The sequence below is a fragment of the Sorghum bicolor genome, chromosome 4 (assembly GCF_000003195.3).
Source record: "Sorghum bicolor cultivar BTx623 chromosome 4, Sorghum_bicolor_NCBIv3, whole genome shotgun sequence".
NCBI lineage: Eukaryota > Viridiplantae > Streptophyta > Magnoliopsida > Poales > Poaceae > Sorghum > Sorghum bicolor.
In genome coordinates, this window is record NC_012873.2 from 54178518 (window position 1) to 54196166 (window position 17649).

A 17649-nucleotide genomic window follows, 5' to 3' on the forward strand; every position below is an offset into this window, starting at 1 on the left:
AGATATCAATTTCCAAAAATTCAACAAAACATCTACAAACAAGTCCTTATAGCACTATTCATCTGAGTCATGGTCTGTGCAGAAAACCCCCTAGGAAAGCTTCAATTGTTGCTCAAGGTCCTTGATCGCGACTGACGAACAGAGGACGTCGGAGAAGGCTCGGTTTTGGTTGGTTGATGCTCGTCGGCGGCGAGGGAAAGGTGCTAAGGAATCTCCATGCCTAACCGCACCCTTGTAAGTCGAAACATGGCCGGAGATAATTCGTGGTTCCCTAGCCACATGCACAGGCGGCCATGGCGGTTTGCCGGTCCGCAGCACGGCGGCACGACGGAGTTCTAGCCCATGTTGTACGAAACGAGAGGCTCATAGGTATCAGCGAATGGAGGTGGAGCTATAACACCAAACGGATAGAGTGGAGCTGCGCTGGAGAGCTCTGGTCACGGTGGGATGACGTACGGCGGCCATGGCTTGCGGCGGCAGGACAGCAGAGGAAGAAATAGGAAGCAAGGAGGGCGCTGTCGTCCGCTTCGGATGAGGATGGCGTGGAATAGGCAAGGGCAAGCAGGCGCACAGCTGCGTGGAGGGCATGCCGGACGCCAGCGCGTCCACCGCGGCTCTGGAGTGCGATGCTGGCCGGTGGCAAAAGGTGGAGCTACTGTAGCTCGCCCTAAACCCTTCCCCCTCATTTTCCAAATTATTCCCAAAATTTGAATAGCACTCAAATTTCTGCCAAAACAACATTTGTTAAGAATTTTGAACTCTACAAATCATATTTAATGACCCAAAGCAAATTTGAATAGAGAGGGACGAATTTGAGCCAAACAGTTTGAAATTCAAAAATTCAATTTGGGGGCAAAACTGGTTTGAATTGGGGCAGAATATAAATTCTAAAATTACTTTTGATTTTTCTCAACAACTTGAAAAACTCCCAAAATAAAAGTTGTTCATTTTGATGAGCCCTACGACTTTCATTTTGATCACTTTTCAAGATTCCAAATAGGTTTTGAATTAGGGATTAAAATTGGAAAAGGGACAATTTCTGGAAATCTGTATTTTCAAAATTACTTTAAATTTTGTGTTGAAACTTCAAAAACTCAAAACACCAAAGTTGTAAACCTTGACAAGATCTACAACTTTGCTTTTGAACTCATCCCCAAATTTTGCTTAGTTTTTATGTTACACAAAAGGGGTAAAAACTAGGGTTGAAATTAGGGTTTTTCCTTAGCTATTCCCTTACAACCCTCCTTAACTAGGGATTAAACAACCATCACAAGCATCACTTCAAGATAAACACACTTTAATTCCCTAAGCACAATCAACCAAAATAAACTTATTTTAAGTTGATGCATAATGATGTGCTTAACAAATATGCTTTGCAATGCTTATGATGACATGATCCAGTTTTAGTGTTCGTAACATCAGAGATGTCACATTTAATCTCTATATATGTGTCGCAAGATTTGATGTGATGGAGAATCTTAAAAAGTTTTTGAATTTTGGGGTGAACTAAACAAGGCCTAAGGTCTTGTTTAGTTTCCAAAAAAGTATCCAAAAATTTTCAAGATTCTCCATCACATCGAATCTTTAGACACATGTATGAAGCACTAAATATAGATAAAAAAAATAACTAATTACATAGTTTGTCTGTAATTTGCAAGACGAATCTTTTGAGTCTAGTTAGTCTATGACTGGACAATAATTATCAAATACAAACAAAAATGCGACAATGTCGAAATCTAAAAAATTTTGGAAACTAAACAAGGCCTAAGATCATGACATGGCCTAGTTTGCCTATTCGTCTATTTGACGTGTTATTAGAGCAAGTATTATAGTAGGTTGTAAGCCGGCTAAATGATGATGTGAAGGAGAGAGAAGAGGAGAGAGAGTAAAGGCTGTAAGCTTATAGCCGGCTCAGACACAAGAACCAAGAAAGTTTGTGAGAGAGACAAATGGACCATATATTAATAATGATGAGCTAACTATTATATAAGTGGTCTGCAAGAAGACCGTAAGAAACCTTATAGCCATCCGTTTGCTATATTATTAGCCTTGCTCATAGGAGCCTTGCTGAAATGCCTCACGGGCATATACCTAGAATGAGTTTCTACATTATTTAGCAAGTGCTTGGCTATTCTTGTTGTGGAAGATATTTTAGAATTTGTATATAAGCTCCAACAGTATCTGGTTTGTAAAATAGAAAAATTAGCTATCCCTTGATTTTCGGTTGCCATATATAGTCAACCATTAACACCAGCTATCTAATTTTGTAAAATAGTAAAGCTGTTGTTGACTTTTTCTTTTTTAAGAATTTTTCTATTTTATAAAATGGTTAAATAATAAAATTTAACTATTAATTTTAGCAAGCTCTTGGAATTACTCGTATATATTGTAAACACAGATCTATCTTGGCTAAAAATATAATCCCGTAAAAAACAGCCAGGAAACACCTCATTTCGCTTTCCATCCTGGAATGCTGTAAATGGTGCGAGTCTGACACTTAAACCAAACACCTAGTACATATTAGCCTCACATTTAGTTGTGTATCGTCGATTCAACGATTATCCATTGTACTATTGTAGTTTTACACAGAAAAACCTAAACATAATTTTTTTTTCAAGATGCAGAAAGGCATACTAAGCTATGACAAAACGTAACACTGTTCTGAATTGGACGATCGCTGCTACATTCCCCAGACCACTACAACAATGCTTTAGAAATTCACCCTCAGATATACGAATTTTCACCTTAACACAACTGCAGCCTACCCCCCAACTTCTGAGGCTAGCGAGGAATCCAAAAAAAAAAAGATACCATCCCTTCAAATTGTCGCTAACAATTCCAAAAGCTACCTTTCATATACACAAGCAGCAATTAGACTGAATCTTGGCAATTCAGTGTTGAATTCTTTCGTCTGAGTCGCCGAGTGGCTACCTTGGGCCGGATAGCTCCACGGCACGAAGGTTGTAGGTGGAATCGACGATCCAGTCATTGCGGAGCGGTGCGGACTCAGCCTCCTGCCTCACCACCTCCACTTTCTGCCACTCGTCCCAGCGCTCTGCCAGGCCGTCACCTTCGAGCATCCTCACCACCTCCGACATCTTTGGGCGGTCCAACGGGGAGCCCTGCGTGCAGAGGAGTGCCACCTGGATCAGGTTCTCCACCTCGATCTCCTCGTAGGCGTTCTGCAGATCTGGGTCCACCAGCATCTCCACCTTCTTCTCCTTCAGCAGTCCTTTCACCTGCAAGATGCCAATTGTGAATTATTCATTTATGCCAGCTTGTTTTTGTCATGAGCAATCCATTCGTTCCATTGTTCTGATAGTTGAACATGTTTTTATAATGCAGCAGGCATATGGCAGGGCGACTGATTGTGCATTAGCATATTGTAGGCATGATTGATGTCCCCTGGAGGGTGAACTGCCCAGCTTGTCACTTGCCAGTGCACGCTCACTAATTAAGTAAATGGAATTAAGGGCACTTCATGATTACAGAGTTAGCTTTGACACCAATCTTTAAGAGAATAAACTAATAAAATATAGCCCAGTATGAAAGAAAAACGACGATGACCACCGGCACCGCCTATCGCCCCGCCGCAGAGCTGTCTCCTACTTCCTTTCCCCCGCCATCGTCGTGGCCATGGTCACCCCCACCCCAATAGTGCTCAGCCACCTCCTCCACTGCCCACTCTGGCAGCATCACCACCACCTCTGCCTCGCGCTGGGCCTGCCTGCCACCCCTGGCCCCTTTCTAAGCCCGCCAGAGATGGAGAAGGGAGGGAGAAAGTGGGTGCAGGTCGAGCGCGACAGGTCGTCGGATAGAGTTTGCCAAAGAAATATGTATAATCTGTGCAGTAATACTGTATGATACACTATTGACTATTTAGAAGAAAAGTTACTTACCCAGTCAAGAAGCATAACATCGTCATCATTTGCAAGACGAGCAAGATCAAATGCCCTCTGGCCAGTAATAAGCTCCAGAAGCATGATCCCATAGCCAAAAACATCAGTCTTTTCAGAGGACTTGCCAGTGGATAGGTACTCAGGAGCAATGTGTCCAATTGTTCCACGGACAGCAGTTGTGACATGGGTATCTTTGTAGTCCATAAGCTTGGCAAGCCCAAAATCACCCACAACTGCCTCGAAGTCCTCATCCAAAAGAATATTTGCAGCTTTGACATCCCGATGGATGATTTTGGGATCGCAGTGATCATGCAAGTAAGAAAGTCCTCTTGCAGATCCAAGCGCAATCCGTCTTCTTGTTTCCCACTTAAGAGGTGGCTCAGATTGCTGTCGCTCTATGGAATCAGAAAGACTAATGAGAACAGGAAGCTAATATTCTGCTTGTTTAGTTGGGGCTATGGAATCAGTATTTAGAATAAAGAACAAAGTACCTCGTAAACGTGATGCCACACTCCCATTAGCCATGTATGGGTAGACTAGCAACCGTTCAGTAGGCGTCATGCAGAAACCACGAAGTCTGAGAAGGTTCCTGTGCACTGCCATGCTAATCATCTCAACCTCTGTTTGGAACTGAAGTTCACCACCAGGTGTTCGCTCCTCTTTTAGCCTTTTCACTGCTACCAAAGAGCCATCAGCAAGCCTTCCCTTGTACACTTTTCCAAAACCACCTCTTCCTAAAATGTTCTTGTTACTGAAATTATCAGTTGCAACTTGAAGCTCCCGCAACGAAAACTTTTTGAGCTGACCAAGATGGACTTCTGGATCCTCTTCGGCTGAAGCAAGCAAAATGGGCCAGTAGATGAACAAACAGGCAATATGGGTTAACAAAAGAGGTACACCATATGATACAGACCAGGTACATCGAAGAAATGCTCTTCAGGTTTACGACGGCGCCACATTGCAAATGCAATTGCAGGAACAGCAAACACCAATGCTGCACCAGCAGCAACGCCTCCAGCGATTGCTCCAGTGCTAGAGGCACCTAATAGTAGACATAAATCCAGGAATTACATGTTGTCCAGAATGCTAAAGTTTCAGTGTACTAATGAGAATACAAGTAGATTAAAAAACCTACCGGTTGATTGGGTTGGGGGAGATGGAGGATTGAATGGAGGAGGCGGGGAAAAGGGAGGAGCCCCAGGGCAGGGCTTCGTAGTACCAGGGCCACAAAGGCCTGGATTGTTGGCAAAACTGTAACAAACAGGTAATATTTATCATGCACGCTGAAGATACAGTTTAGGCTAAGGATCAGTGAATGGTCCAGATAAAGACCTAATAGGGGTGAAGAGTGAAAAGGAGCCTGTTGATGGGACTTGTCCTGAGAGGTTGTTGTTCGAGAGATCCCTGCATTTTCATGATAATAATATTATATATTTATTCAATACATAGCAAACATGAAGAGAAGTGTGCATGCTACTTACAGTACTTGGAGAGTGGAGATATTGGTCAAGGATACAGGAATTTGACCAACCAAGCTGTTGTTGTTAAGACGTCTATCCTTGCACATAGGCACAGAACAAATAAATATTTGTGACTTTACCAAAATATAGGAACTCAGAAGACACTGATAAAAATAAAAATGTTAATGATTTTTTTCCAAAGACAGCATGAGTTGTGCTGATAAAATACAATTCAACGATACAACTGCCATAAATATAGAATAAGCATGGAAAGAGGAGAAAGGAGGAGAAGCAAACACATAAGTCCATCTATCAAATAGGAAAACAACAAAGTTAATCAAAGACCAACATGCCACAGAAATTAGCAAATGCAGCATCACAAGTTCCTCCTGTTTTTCAGGTTACAGAATACATAGGCCATTCTTGACAAAGAGATCAAAAGTCTATATAAAACAACCAGAAATTAAAAAAAATGAAAAGTGTCTAAACATTAAACCGCAGCAAGTAAAACAACATAAGAGGGTGCTAGTAATTGGTAAACAAAATGAGTCTTACAGGAACCGCAGCTTCAGAAGATTCCCCAGGCTGTCAGGGATACTGCCAGAGAAGTTGTTCATATACAGATCCAAACTGACCAAGTTAGTCAAGTTCCCCAGTTCAGGGGGTATTGTTCCACTTATGTTGTTGCTGTAAAGCTCCCTGTTACCAAAAAAAAAGGTAATATAAATAAATTCTCAAATATAAAAGGACACAATTACAAAATGAAGAAATGCATACAGCGATTAACAAGCAGAGCTACGCATAAAATGTAAAGGATAAGACTTTTTTTAAGATCCACTCATTTCTAAATGGATAATTTTTTTTGAAACAGCTTCAGTGCTAATAAAAAATTAGCACGGACCCTGAAGCACCTAAGTAAATTAAATGGTACCTTCAACGCTGCCTCCCTAACCCATTGTGGCCATCCCCAACTCCCCACACCCCCAACCGCAAAAGAAATGTTGGCAGATTTCTTTGGTGAGTGCAGAGGTATGCAGGCGGTAGAGTTTCTAGTGCACACAACCTAATGCCACTGAGGCACTGACTCACTGACAGATTGCAATAAGCTAATAGTCTTGGAAGCACAACCTCAAATGAGCACTGAGTGGCCAGGTAAAAGGAAGTCTAAGAATGAAATCCATATAGGCAAAAGGTGACCAGAAGTATGCATTTTGTCTGCCATAGAGCGTAATCTGCTGGTGGTGTCTGACAAACTGTCCTCCCAGGCCAACAAATTTTCAGTGCTGCAGTCCCAAATTTGATCACCATGGTAATCAGACATGTCTGATCCACAGATCAAGCCATGGTGTCCCACAGCTAAGAGAAAGTGAAGAATTTGATTGCGAGAGACCAGGCCAGGCTCAGGAGGTCATTCAAAATAAACCAATCAATTAAGGGTGCTTTAGGGTCAGTTCTAATTTGTGAGAAGGGATTACTGGAGCACTCTTCTTAAAATAATTATTCTGACAGCAAATACAAGATACAGAAAATCCACATCTTCAAACTGTTGGCAAAACCAACACATGCATAACTTACAAATATTGGAGATTTTTCAGCTGACCAAGTTGTGGCACTAGGACACCAGACAATTGTGCATTTCCGAGGTCACTGTGAAAGGGAGGACATTTAGAACCAGAAGGAGAACATCACTAATACTTTGAAATGAATATATGAGAGCTTTTTCATCAACTTACACTCTGATAACACTGTTATCGTTGTTACACGTAACGTGGAACCATGTACATGGATTAACAAGAGTGGGATCCCAACTCTGCAAGACATTGTTAGCATCTTTCAAGCTCTGCCGCAGGCTGTACAGAGCATCACCTGTGGACGAAAGGTAGCATTATCAGCAGCAAGTATATTGCTAGTTAAGATGAACAAACATATAAGAAATTTATCAGTGATGTCTATGCAAAATATTTAGAAAAAAAAATTAGGCTGCCAAGGCAAAAACACTGTGATTGAAATTTCCAAAACAGGTAAGGTAAGAAACAATGTGGTCAGGAAGTTCCAAAACACAGAGATTAGTAGTTATTATAGTTGGCCCCATCCATTGTTAGTACTACAGTGTCTGCTGTTCTTCTATTCATGGTAGACCATGGGGACACATCCTATCAAACTATACTGTTCAATTACCATCTGTGGAGAGAGAGAGAGAGAGAGAGAGAGCTGTTCACTAACATCCCAACGGTAGAACCAGCAAAAAGTTTTTCTGTACCAGCTGAAAGAACCGGTCAAACAATCTCACTTCAAAGTCAACATTAGCAATCCAAATGAACTCCTTAATTATGGAGAACGATATTAGCAGAATTCCTCTTTTTATTATACAAACAAATTATGCTAAGCTTGGTGGTCTCTCGCTGCATCGCTATTGGAAGTAGACTTAACGATGGACTGAACGCGCAAACGAGAAAAGTATATGGCATAACGAAAGAAACTACAGCGAACAACAAAAAAAGTCTACGTTTTCCTCGAAATCAACGAAACGCGGCTTGTTCATTCCTCTGATCCACCGAAGCAGAGCTACAACGAAACGTATGCTCTATGCATAAACTTCAAGTATCCGCCAAATACATCACCACGACCGGAAGCAGGAGGAGGTAGTGGAGAGAGCAGGCAGTACCTACTGCACGAAGAGCATGAATCGAACCAAGTAAAAGAACCAAGCTCATCCATGCCCCATCCCAGCTGTACAGATTTCAAACTTGGGACGAATCCAAACCGGGGCAGCGCGTGGGTCACTCACTAGTGCGTACGAGATCAGGCAGGACTCACCCTCGGTGTTGGCGACGACACGTCCCGGCCCGAGCAGCACCGCCACCGCAAGGACCACCGCCCACCAGCTCCCCGCCGCCGCAGCCGCCGCCATTCCAACTCGTGCGCCAAGCGGGCCCCCACCACCTCACCGACGCATGGGCTCGCGGGTCCCCCCACGCCGACCGGTGCGAGCTACACCGGCGCTGAGGCCGATCTGCCGCGCCGCCGCCGGCCTCTCCCCTCCTGAGCTCACGGCGTGCTCCTCCTCCCCTCTCTCTCTCTCTGGAGATTTTTTTTTTCTTTTTCCGGGACGAATTCTCTCTCTGTAGCTGGAAACGGAGGGCGGCTGTGTGTGCGCGTGTGTATAATGTCCCGACCTAAATTGTTCTTCTACTCCGCGGTGGGGACCACCGCCTACGGTCGCGGAACAAGGTGACGCCACCCCTCACCGCGGCGACTCCCACAGGACGTCACCGACGTGCGGGACCAGGGAACCCTAGGGGCCCGCGTGGAAGGGAGAGGGCTGCGCGGTGGGAGGTGCGGGCGGCGTACTTTCCGGGGAGTGGTGGGGTGGGGTGGGGTGGGTGACTTGATGGAGCTAGTAGTGGGGAGGAGGAGGGACCCGGAGCGGGAGGGGAGCAGGGGGAGGTGCGGGCCCCGCCCGCGCGCGGGCGGGCATCTGCTGACATGGCGGCGTGCGGGCGCCGGGGATCTCGTGGACACGGTCCTCGGTACGCCCGGTCTCGTCATTCTCGAGTGATGGTGTCGCTTGGTACAGCTCCCGCTGGGGCCTTCTTTACCCAAAAAAACCAAAAAAAATTCAGTTTCTCCGTCATATTAAATCTTACGGCACATATATAGAGTACTAAATATAAATGAAAAAAAACTAATTGCACAGTTTATCTGTAAATCACGAGATGAATCTTTTAAACCTAGTTACTCCATGATTAGATAATGTATGTCAAATAAAAACGAAAATACTACAGTCCCGAAAACCAAAAAGTTTTCAGAACTAAACAAGGCCTGGGATTGGGAGAAGGCCTTGTTTAGGCCTTGTTTACTTCAAAAAAACTCAAAACTTTTAAGATTTTCCGTCACATCAAATCTTTAGTCATATGCATAGAGTATTAAATATATATGAAAATAAAAATTAATTGCATAGTTTGGTTGAAATTTACGAGACGAATTTTTTAAACCTAGTTAGTCAATGGTTGGACAATAATTACTACAGATAAACAAAAGTGCTACTGTATCACGAAATTTTTTCCTTCCGAAACTAAACACTACCTTAGTTGGTGAAAAAAATTTGTAAAGTGCTGCTGCAGTACTTTTATTTGTATTTGTTAATTGTTGTTTCATCATAGATTAATTAGATTTAAAAAATTCGTCTTGTAAATTATAGACAAATTGTATAATTAATTTTTTTTTATTTACATTTAATACTCTATGTATGTACTTTCATCATTTTGCAAAAATGGTGAAGCAACTAAGGGCTTGTTTGGCACAGCTCAACTCCACAGTAAAGCTGTTTTTTTAGAAAATAGCTTCATGAGTGACTTTCTAGATGAAGTTGAGCTGTTTTGAAAAAAGTGTTTAGCAAAATAGCTTCACCAACTACTTTATGCATAGTTGAGAGAGAGAGAAATGAGGGAGAGAGGTGCAATAAGCTACTTTTTTTCAGTTTCATCCTAACTTATGTCTTTGTGAGAGGAGAGGAAAAACAGTTTTACCCATAAAGCTATTTCGGAAATAAATATTTGGAAAAAAAAATAGCTCACAACAGTTTATAAAACTATTGTAAACTGTAGCAAACAAACCCTAAACAAGGCCTCGATCCTTCCTCGATCCATCCGTGGAACGGACACACCGGCCCACGACACGTCCTGTGCTCGTGATTGGATTTCTAGGCTTGAGGGGGGGGAGCAAAGGTCCCCGTTTTTCTATATTGATTGAGATCATCGAGCTAACCTCATGCTTCATTACAGTACAACATGTTAAGTGAGAGATTAGGTTAAGCCAAAGGGCCAAACCGGAGATCCTAGCTGTACCGTATACCAGCAGGCGGCGACGGCAGCGGCAGCAGTAGTGGCTGCTGGTAGCCTGGTACAGCATGGTTTGGCGCAATTGTTTAGTTCGTAAAAATTTTCAAGATTCTTCGTCACATCAAATCTTTAGTCGCATACATGAAACATTAAATATAAATAAAAATAAAAACTAATTGTACAGTTTACCTGTAATTTGTGAGATGAATCTTTTGAGCCTAGTTACTCCATGATTGGATAATGTTTGTCAAATAAAAACAAAAATGCTACAGTAGCCAAAACTCAAATTTTTTGTCAACTAAACAAGGCCAGTTAAGGTCCGGATCCCGAGAGATGTGAAAAGGGTGAAAACGCAGCACAGAAAAGAGTCCGTGGATCACTGCGCGGTGGGGCCGCCTGCGCACAAGGCCAGCTGGAGAACAGTCAAAAGTCCGCTCCCGTCCCGTGACAGGGGGATAAACCCCGTCCCGTCCGTGGACCGGGTCTACACCCCCCCCCGCCGAAGCCAGCCCCAGTCTGGGCCCACCTGTCCGCCGGCTGTCGTTCCCAGCGACCGGGCTTGAGATGTTTTTTGAAGAGATAAAAAAAAAGGGCGTTCGTGCCGTGTTGGGTACAATTCAAACGTGCGGTGCGTTGCGTCCTCGTGTGCTAGGCCTTGTTTAGTTCCGAAATGAAAAGTTTTCGGTACTGTAGCACTTTCGTTTGTTTGTGACAAATATTATCTAATCATGGACTAACTAAGATCAAAAGATTCGTCTTGCGATTTACAGCTAAACTGTGTAATTAGTTTTTGTTTTCGTCTATATTTAATGTTTCATGCATGTGTTATAAAATTCGATGTGACGGAGAATCTTAAAATTTTTTTGATTTTTAGGGTGAACTTGAACAAGGCCTAGTCGTGTGTGCGCGCCTCTTCTTCTACTATGGTGGGCCATGCATACCGGAACCGGTCAAAATGTTTGACCGCCCACGGCCGGTCTACGCACGTACTCTTGGTCTGGTCGTTATCGTTAGCTCCAAAGCCGGCTCTAATGACGACGGCGACCAGCGGATACGCATGAATTAACAGCATGCTAACAGCACAAGTATTATAGTATGTGTTGGGTAAACTCTTTGAATGCGTGTTCGGTGAATTCTGGCGAGAAGAAAATAATGCCCGAAATCTAGGCATCACATCCTGCCGCTGTCACCTGTGGATCGTAGTAGTAGTACTATAGGATAGCTAAAGATTTTTTTTTAAAAAAAAACAACAAAAAGGTTTTGTCTATTTATGAGGAGGAAAATTCTTTGCCCATGGAAGACCGAAAAAGTCAGTCAACGCTCCGAGAGGCCGAGAACGACAGCCGTGTCGCCGAGAGCTGCAGTCCAAGGCTTGGCACGGCGATGGTGACTGTGATGATGCGCGGTAGCACAAAACACAAAGGAAGTGTGGTGTCTCCATCACTCGTGCTCGTCTCGTATGGACCAAACATCCTCAACGAATTTTCCGTTTCCAGAACGTCGGACGCTAACATTAGCAGAATTTATCTTAATGACACTAACGAACTCTCAAGTCACGCGGTTCTACACTGATGGCCGACGAGGGCCTCGTCCCCACTTTTTCCCGTTTATTTAAGATCGAAGCACAGAGTCCACCACTCGTGGTTCCAAAATTAAACAAGTGAAGAAGTAATTTCTGATCCCAATTCCCACCAACGTCTGGAATGTGTAATTTTTTTAAGGCCTAGTTTGGAAACTCAAATTCTTTTAGGATCCTTGACTTTTTTTTCTTTTTGAAACGAAATCCTTTTTTTCAGTATAAGAAATTTATAGGGAAATAATTTATCTAGTTCTTTACGAGGGTTTTTCATCACTATGCGCCCCTCTCCTTGCTTCCAAATTAGCCCTAAAAGGGCAGCTACAATGTTAAACTCATTTCTATTCGCACATTAGACAGAGAACAGTAACAACTTCATGTTCACAACTCACAAGTGCTACGTAGCCGTCCTCTACCAACACAACTTACTTAGCGAAATTCCATCCACGGTTGTTGTCTGGATTTCTCAGCTTCCTCCTTATATATTGCACCACAATGCACAACACATTTGGTTTTAAAACAAAGGGATATATGCCTAAGCTTTTAGTTGAGATGATAGATTTATTCTAATTTTTTGTTTGATTTAGGGGGGGTTAAAAAGAACTGAATGACTCAATTTTTTGACACTGCTAACAACATCCACGGGTCTGCTAGTCATCCTCCTTTCTTTTTCTAATAGCATTATCTTCACTCTTGCAGTTTGTCGTCGTGTAACGCTGCCTTTTCATTAGTACACAAAGAAAACAAGCAAGGGTATTTTGAGTGTTATGCTTCAACCGACACGATATGAATGACGCATGGGTTGCGCTTGGGCCAAAGTAATGACTTATCACATGTACCTCATGTGCGTAGGTGTCACAATTCAGAGCGACAAGAAGCAAGAGACGGTTCTCACACAGGCATGACATGATCATAGGCGAATCCAGGGCCCGACGACCCTGGGTGCCTGCCCGGGCTGGCACGCTGCGTTTAGGTGTATATGCATGTTATGCTGAGCTTATACGAGTATTAGCTAGGCAATGAATTACGTAGGTTTGCATGGAAAAACACAAAGATGCAGCAAATCATCCGGTAAGAGGCAGCCCGACTCATAAATTGGTAGCCATTGCACTGAGTGGTTGTGCTATCTTTTCTCTTTGTAGAAATATGTTTATATAAACATATTATCACTTATCATTGGCCATATTTCACCCGGGCTCTAGAAAGTCTCTAGGTCCGCCATTGGGCATGATCCAAGTCTCACCTCTAAAACTTAGTGTGCTCTCTGTCCATCTAAGCAACATTTTTTCAGTGTGGATTGTAATAATTAATAATTCATGGTTTGTAATCTACAGTGATTTTGGTCTGAAAATCATGCTTCCAAGCAGAAACATGAATCAAGTATGAAACAAGAAATTAAGTTGGAACAAGCAAATAGAACCAAATAACTACGTACTCCCTTTGGTTTCGAATTGTGCATCATCTTGTATTTTCTACATTCATAACATTTATTGTTTGAATAGGCACAATTAATATTAGGTACGTAGTAAAAGCTAGTCTCTTCACTGCAAACTATAGGACGTTTTAGCTTTTCTAGATATGTTTTTTTTACTTTGTATGTGTTCGACCTCAAAACTTTTCCTTGACTCGTGGATACAGGTGACACTCTAGCATTCCATCAGGGTTTTCCCACTTTTATACCTTGTAGGTTGATCCCATCATTGCCTCAACCGCTCCCTCCTCCTTCTCCCTCTAGGGTTCCCTGTTGCTCCCTCAAATCGCGCAATCAGAGACCCCGACCTGCCCTCCAATAGATGGAGACTCTCAGCGACGAGCGGGCGACTCTCAACATCAAGTGCGAGTCTCTCGATGATTTGTGGACAAGTTGTACCATGACGATCCTCTTCCTAGCATCGAACACAGGATGATGGAGGCATCATGCTCCTATGTAATTCGAGGGTTATATTCTTCTCAAGTGACACGCCCGAAATATGGCATGTTCAACCATGCATCTTTCTCACCGCGAAGTTCCTGAAGTAAGAGTTTCCATCATTGGGGGCGATGTTGTAGAAGATGGCGAAGTATAAGGGATGTGGTCCACCATTTGATATGGGGACAAGGAGTTTCCGAGATACTGCCATGGCGAGGAACTTTCTATTTGATGAGGTGGTTGAGGATATGTGTTGAAATTGAAGTTTGCTCTGATTCAATTATGTCGGAATCAGTGAGGAAGGACCAAGAATCAGGAAGTTTTGGAGGGAATTAGTTTGAAGGCAAAGTGAACCGTGGTTGAAGACAGTCAAATAGGGGATTCCATGTGGTTCCGATTACCGCTCAAGGTGAGAGTCATACCGGGAATCCTAGGGCCATATCTTTTGGAAGGTACATGTGGCATCAATCGGAAATCAAGTTGATCTTCTATTAATTTTCATATGAGATTAAGTCGTTATTGCACCAGGATCTATCATGGGCCTTAGAATGTATTTGGTTTAAAGTTGGACCAAGCCTAATTAAATCCAACACAAATATATACTATATTACTATTGGCACAAGCAGTCTGCAAGTGATTATATGTCACCTTGCAATATATGGGCATGTTTGCTAGTTGAGACTAAGTATGAGTCTAATAGGTAGCTCCAAAGATAACCTACATAGAAGAAGAATATATTCTTTTCTTGTAAAAAATAACAACATTCCTAGCTACTTAGCCAAATAATAGACCAACATGCAACACTCGCTCCCATCCAAATGTGGAAGGGTGCTTCTTGCTCTATCCCTTGTAATAGCGCCCAAATAAACAAGCTATGTTTTGTTGCAGTCTCAAACCAAACCCAATCAAACATTCTCCAAAAAAAACATGTCATATGAAAAAAAAAGATGTTGATAGTTTCATTATTGCTACAAAAAGCAGCAATCAACACTCACTTTTGTTCAAATCTCACTTAACTAAATTGTTTTTTTTTCAAGATTACACCTTTAATTTTTGTTGAACCAGAGTACAAACACACATGCGCGTATATTTATCCTACCCCTAATGCAAGTACCTGAATCAAGTCAAAGAGTTAAAGTAGGTTCATAAAAAAATACCTCACCGGCTGAGCTAGGTTCAACTTGTAAAATTATACTTTAACTAAGGCCTGGTTCAGATTACGAAATTTTTTGGATTTCGCTACTGTAGCACTTTCGTTTGTTTGTGGTAAATATTGTCTAATCATAGACTAACTAGGATCAAAAGGGTCGTCTCGTGATTTAAAGGCAAAATGTGTAATTAGTTTTTATTTTCGTCTATATTTGATGCTTTATGCATATGCCGCAAGATTCGATATGACATGGAATCTTGAAATTTTTTGTGAACTAAACAAGGCCTAAGAAATAGAATACCAAGAATGTTATTCTTGAAAGATGTTTTTAACTTCCACTAATGTTTATTCGTAGCTATTAATATAATAACCCAATTAGGTGCTTGAAGTATAGAGATAGAGCGTGAGGTGAGGAGAAGGTAGGTGTCGTAGGTGGTGTGGATGCTTCTCTAGCCTAGCTAGGAGCAAAATTATATTCAGGTATATATACGCCTTGTTTAGTTCACCCCGAAATCCAAAAAATTTTCAAGATTTTCTGTCACATCGAATCTTACGGCACATGCATGAAACATTAAACATAGACGAAAACAAAAACTAATCGCACAGTTTGACTGTAAATTACGAGATGAATCTTTTGAGCTTAGTTAGTATATAATTAGATAATATTTATCAAATAAAAACGAAAATGCTACCGTACTGAAATCCGAAATCTTTTCGCAAAACAAGGCCATATTCGGTTTTCCACGTGCACGCTCCAAAGCTGGCATTTCCCTGGTTCTCTCCAGCTTAGCTCTGGTTTGGGTGCGCAAAAACTGATCGTGAGCGCTGGGTGCGCGTGCACGAGAGCTTTGCCGTCAGGTCGGATCTACGGTAGATACATGGTGTCCCTCCAAAATTTCTAGAAAAACATTAAATATATATCTTTTAATGTTTTATACATATATAATACATTGTTAAATATAATTTGCTTATCCGCTCAACTCATATAACAACCTCAACACATTCTACATTTGTTGTTAATTTTATTAATGTTTAGTGACTTAATTATGTCATATTGATGTTGATAAACTATGTCGTTTTTGTTCGTAGTCCCATAATTGAAATTCGAAATTCGTCACTGTTTACCGTATGCCGTAACGACGAAGAGTCGACGACGGCCGTCTCATTCTCAAGTCAACGGCGAAGTCGTGCGTGGTGATCGAGATCGAGCACGCAGCGCTCGTCTCCACCTGCTGGCACCAACGCAGGTGCTGGGGAGGCAGCGAGCCGCCGCGAAGCTGGGCTGTCTGTCAGGCCCGTCCGGTCCATGCGGAGACGCTCGTGGGCTCCATGCTCTATGGTCCATGGATCGATTGTTGGGGGTTAGTTCGGCCTATTTGGGCCCTTCTGTGTGGCCGGAGGAGGCCCAGGATCAGGCTGTGGGCCAGAATAATATGCATCCACCAGTATCCATTGGCTTCGCCATTTCAATGTCGTTTCGGGTTGCTCCACCATTCTTCGGGAACCATCACACGAACCAATTCATCAGTAGTGTAGTACATGGATGGATTGAAAGTATATCACGCAAACTGTGATATTAACATATACTGAGTACAAGAGTGCAATGACCATAATGGATTTGACGAGCATCATTATTAAGAACAAATCTTATTTAGTAGTAAAAAAAAAAAAACCAAGAGTGCACGACGTTCTTGCTGCCTTCTGTGAGTGTGTAGGCTGCAGTGTCCTTGCGGCGTCCTTTTGGGCTGATTGGCTCCTGAACTGTTGTTTCTTAAAACTCTCTTTCTCTCTTAATCATCAAAATACAGAGCTCCTGACATTTACTTTTTTTTTAAAAAAAAACTATGGTCGATCTCGGCTACACGCATGGAGTTCCTTTGTTTAAACCGACTCACTTGCTCCTGTCCTCTGCTCTAGAAATGGCATGCTCGTGTGGCCACCTAACTCCTCTTATTCAGATAATACTAGAGAAAACCAAATGATACTGTTCTTCATAGATGACTAATCTGAGGCGTATGCACATATACATATATGCACTCTTTGATCTATTCACAAAGTTTCTTTCTCTTTTTTTAAAGATAGTATATAAACAAGCCCTGTCACCATCGTGAATTATTCGTCTGAAATAACTGGTAGGTCTGGTAGTAGCATGACAATTGTAAAGTAAATTCTCATCAGCAGATAATGCCTCCACAAACCTTAAAATGCTCGCTGCGTTTTCTGACTTTATGCGGAATATAAATACTGCTCAAGTTGCGTCTATACTTTAAGGGGAGCTGGATTCTAGTCGACCGGCCGGGAGCAGGAATCTTTTAATTGTTCCTTACAAAACTAAATTTGACCCCACGATTGCTGCAATTGGCTGCTCATTTCAATTTTTATTCAGGGTGCGCACCTGCGATCTTGGACGTTTCGCAGCAAACGCCGGCCAATGTTCGTGGGGTTTATTTGGATGTCCCCCCTTATTCAGAAGGTAGCCGAATCATTAGTTGGAAACAAAACTTCGATCGGATCCTAAGGCAGCTATGATGCATGGATATGGTGAAGATATCAAATTTGAATGTTCTTAGTTTATTATTAATTTGCTCTCTCGGGGCTGTATATGTTGCAACACAGAAAGAAATAATAATCTACAGACCCATGAGTTCTAGCTAGTTTTCAGCTACAACCCTCAAAAGTTTTGAATTTTGATCCTAAGGTACTATCATGCGTGATCTGGCTATGATATATAAGTTCAATGTCCTTATTAGCTTATTAGTTAGCTACCGGGACTATATATATGTTGGAGTCAGCCAGTCAGGGGCAGAGCTTCAG

The 17649-nt window shown here is 42.3% G+C and overlaps 1 protein-coding gene across 1 annotated transcript; it reads right to left on the bottom strand.

The window, feature by feature from the left end:
• On the bottom strand, positions 2537-8514 carry LOC8070545 (LRR receptor kinase BAK1). Its single transcript, XM_002454009.2, has 11 exons — positions 8177-8514; positions 7093-7225; positions 6935-7006; positions 5915-6058; positions 5381-5452; positions 5232-5303; positions 5035-5150; positions 4813-4941; positions 4391-4732; positions 3900-4294; positions 2537-3239 (listed from the first exon to the last, which is right to left on the bottom strand). The coding sequence occupies exons 1-11, from the start codon at positions 8268-8270 to the stop codon at positions 2928-2930; spliced, it is 1881 nt and encodes a 626-aa protein (XP_002454054.1). The 5' UTR covers positions 8271-8514; the 3' UTR covers positions 2537-2927.

Excerpts from the sequence above, each read along its gene's own strand:
- LOC8070545 (XM_002454009.2), bottom strand. The coding sequence starts at position 8,270 with ATGGCGGCGGCTGCGGCGGCGGGGAGCTGGTGGGCGGTGGTCCTTGCG. Across the intron at positions 7,226-8,176 it reads TGTCGTCGCCAACACCGAGG|GTGATGCTCTGTACAGCCTG; the intron begins GTGAGTCCTGCC and ends TTTCGTCCACAG. Across the intron at positions 4,295-4,390 it reads TGTGGCATCACGTTTACGAG|AGCGACAGCAATCTGAGCCA; the intron begins GTACTTTGTTCT and ends CTGATTCCATAG.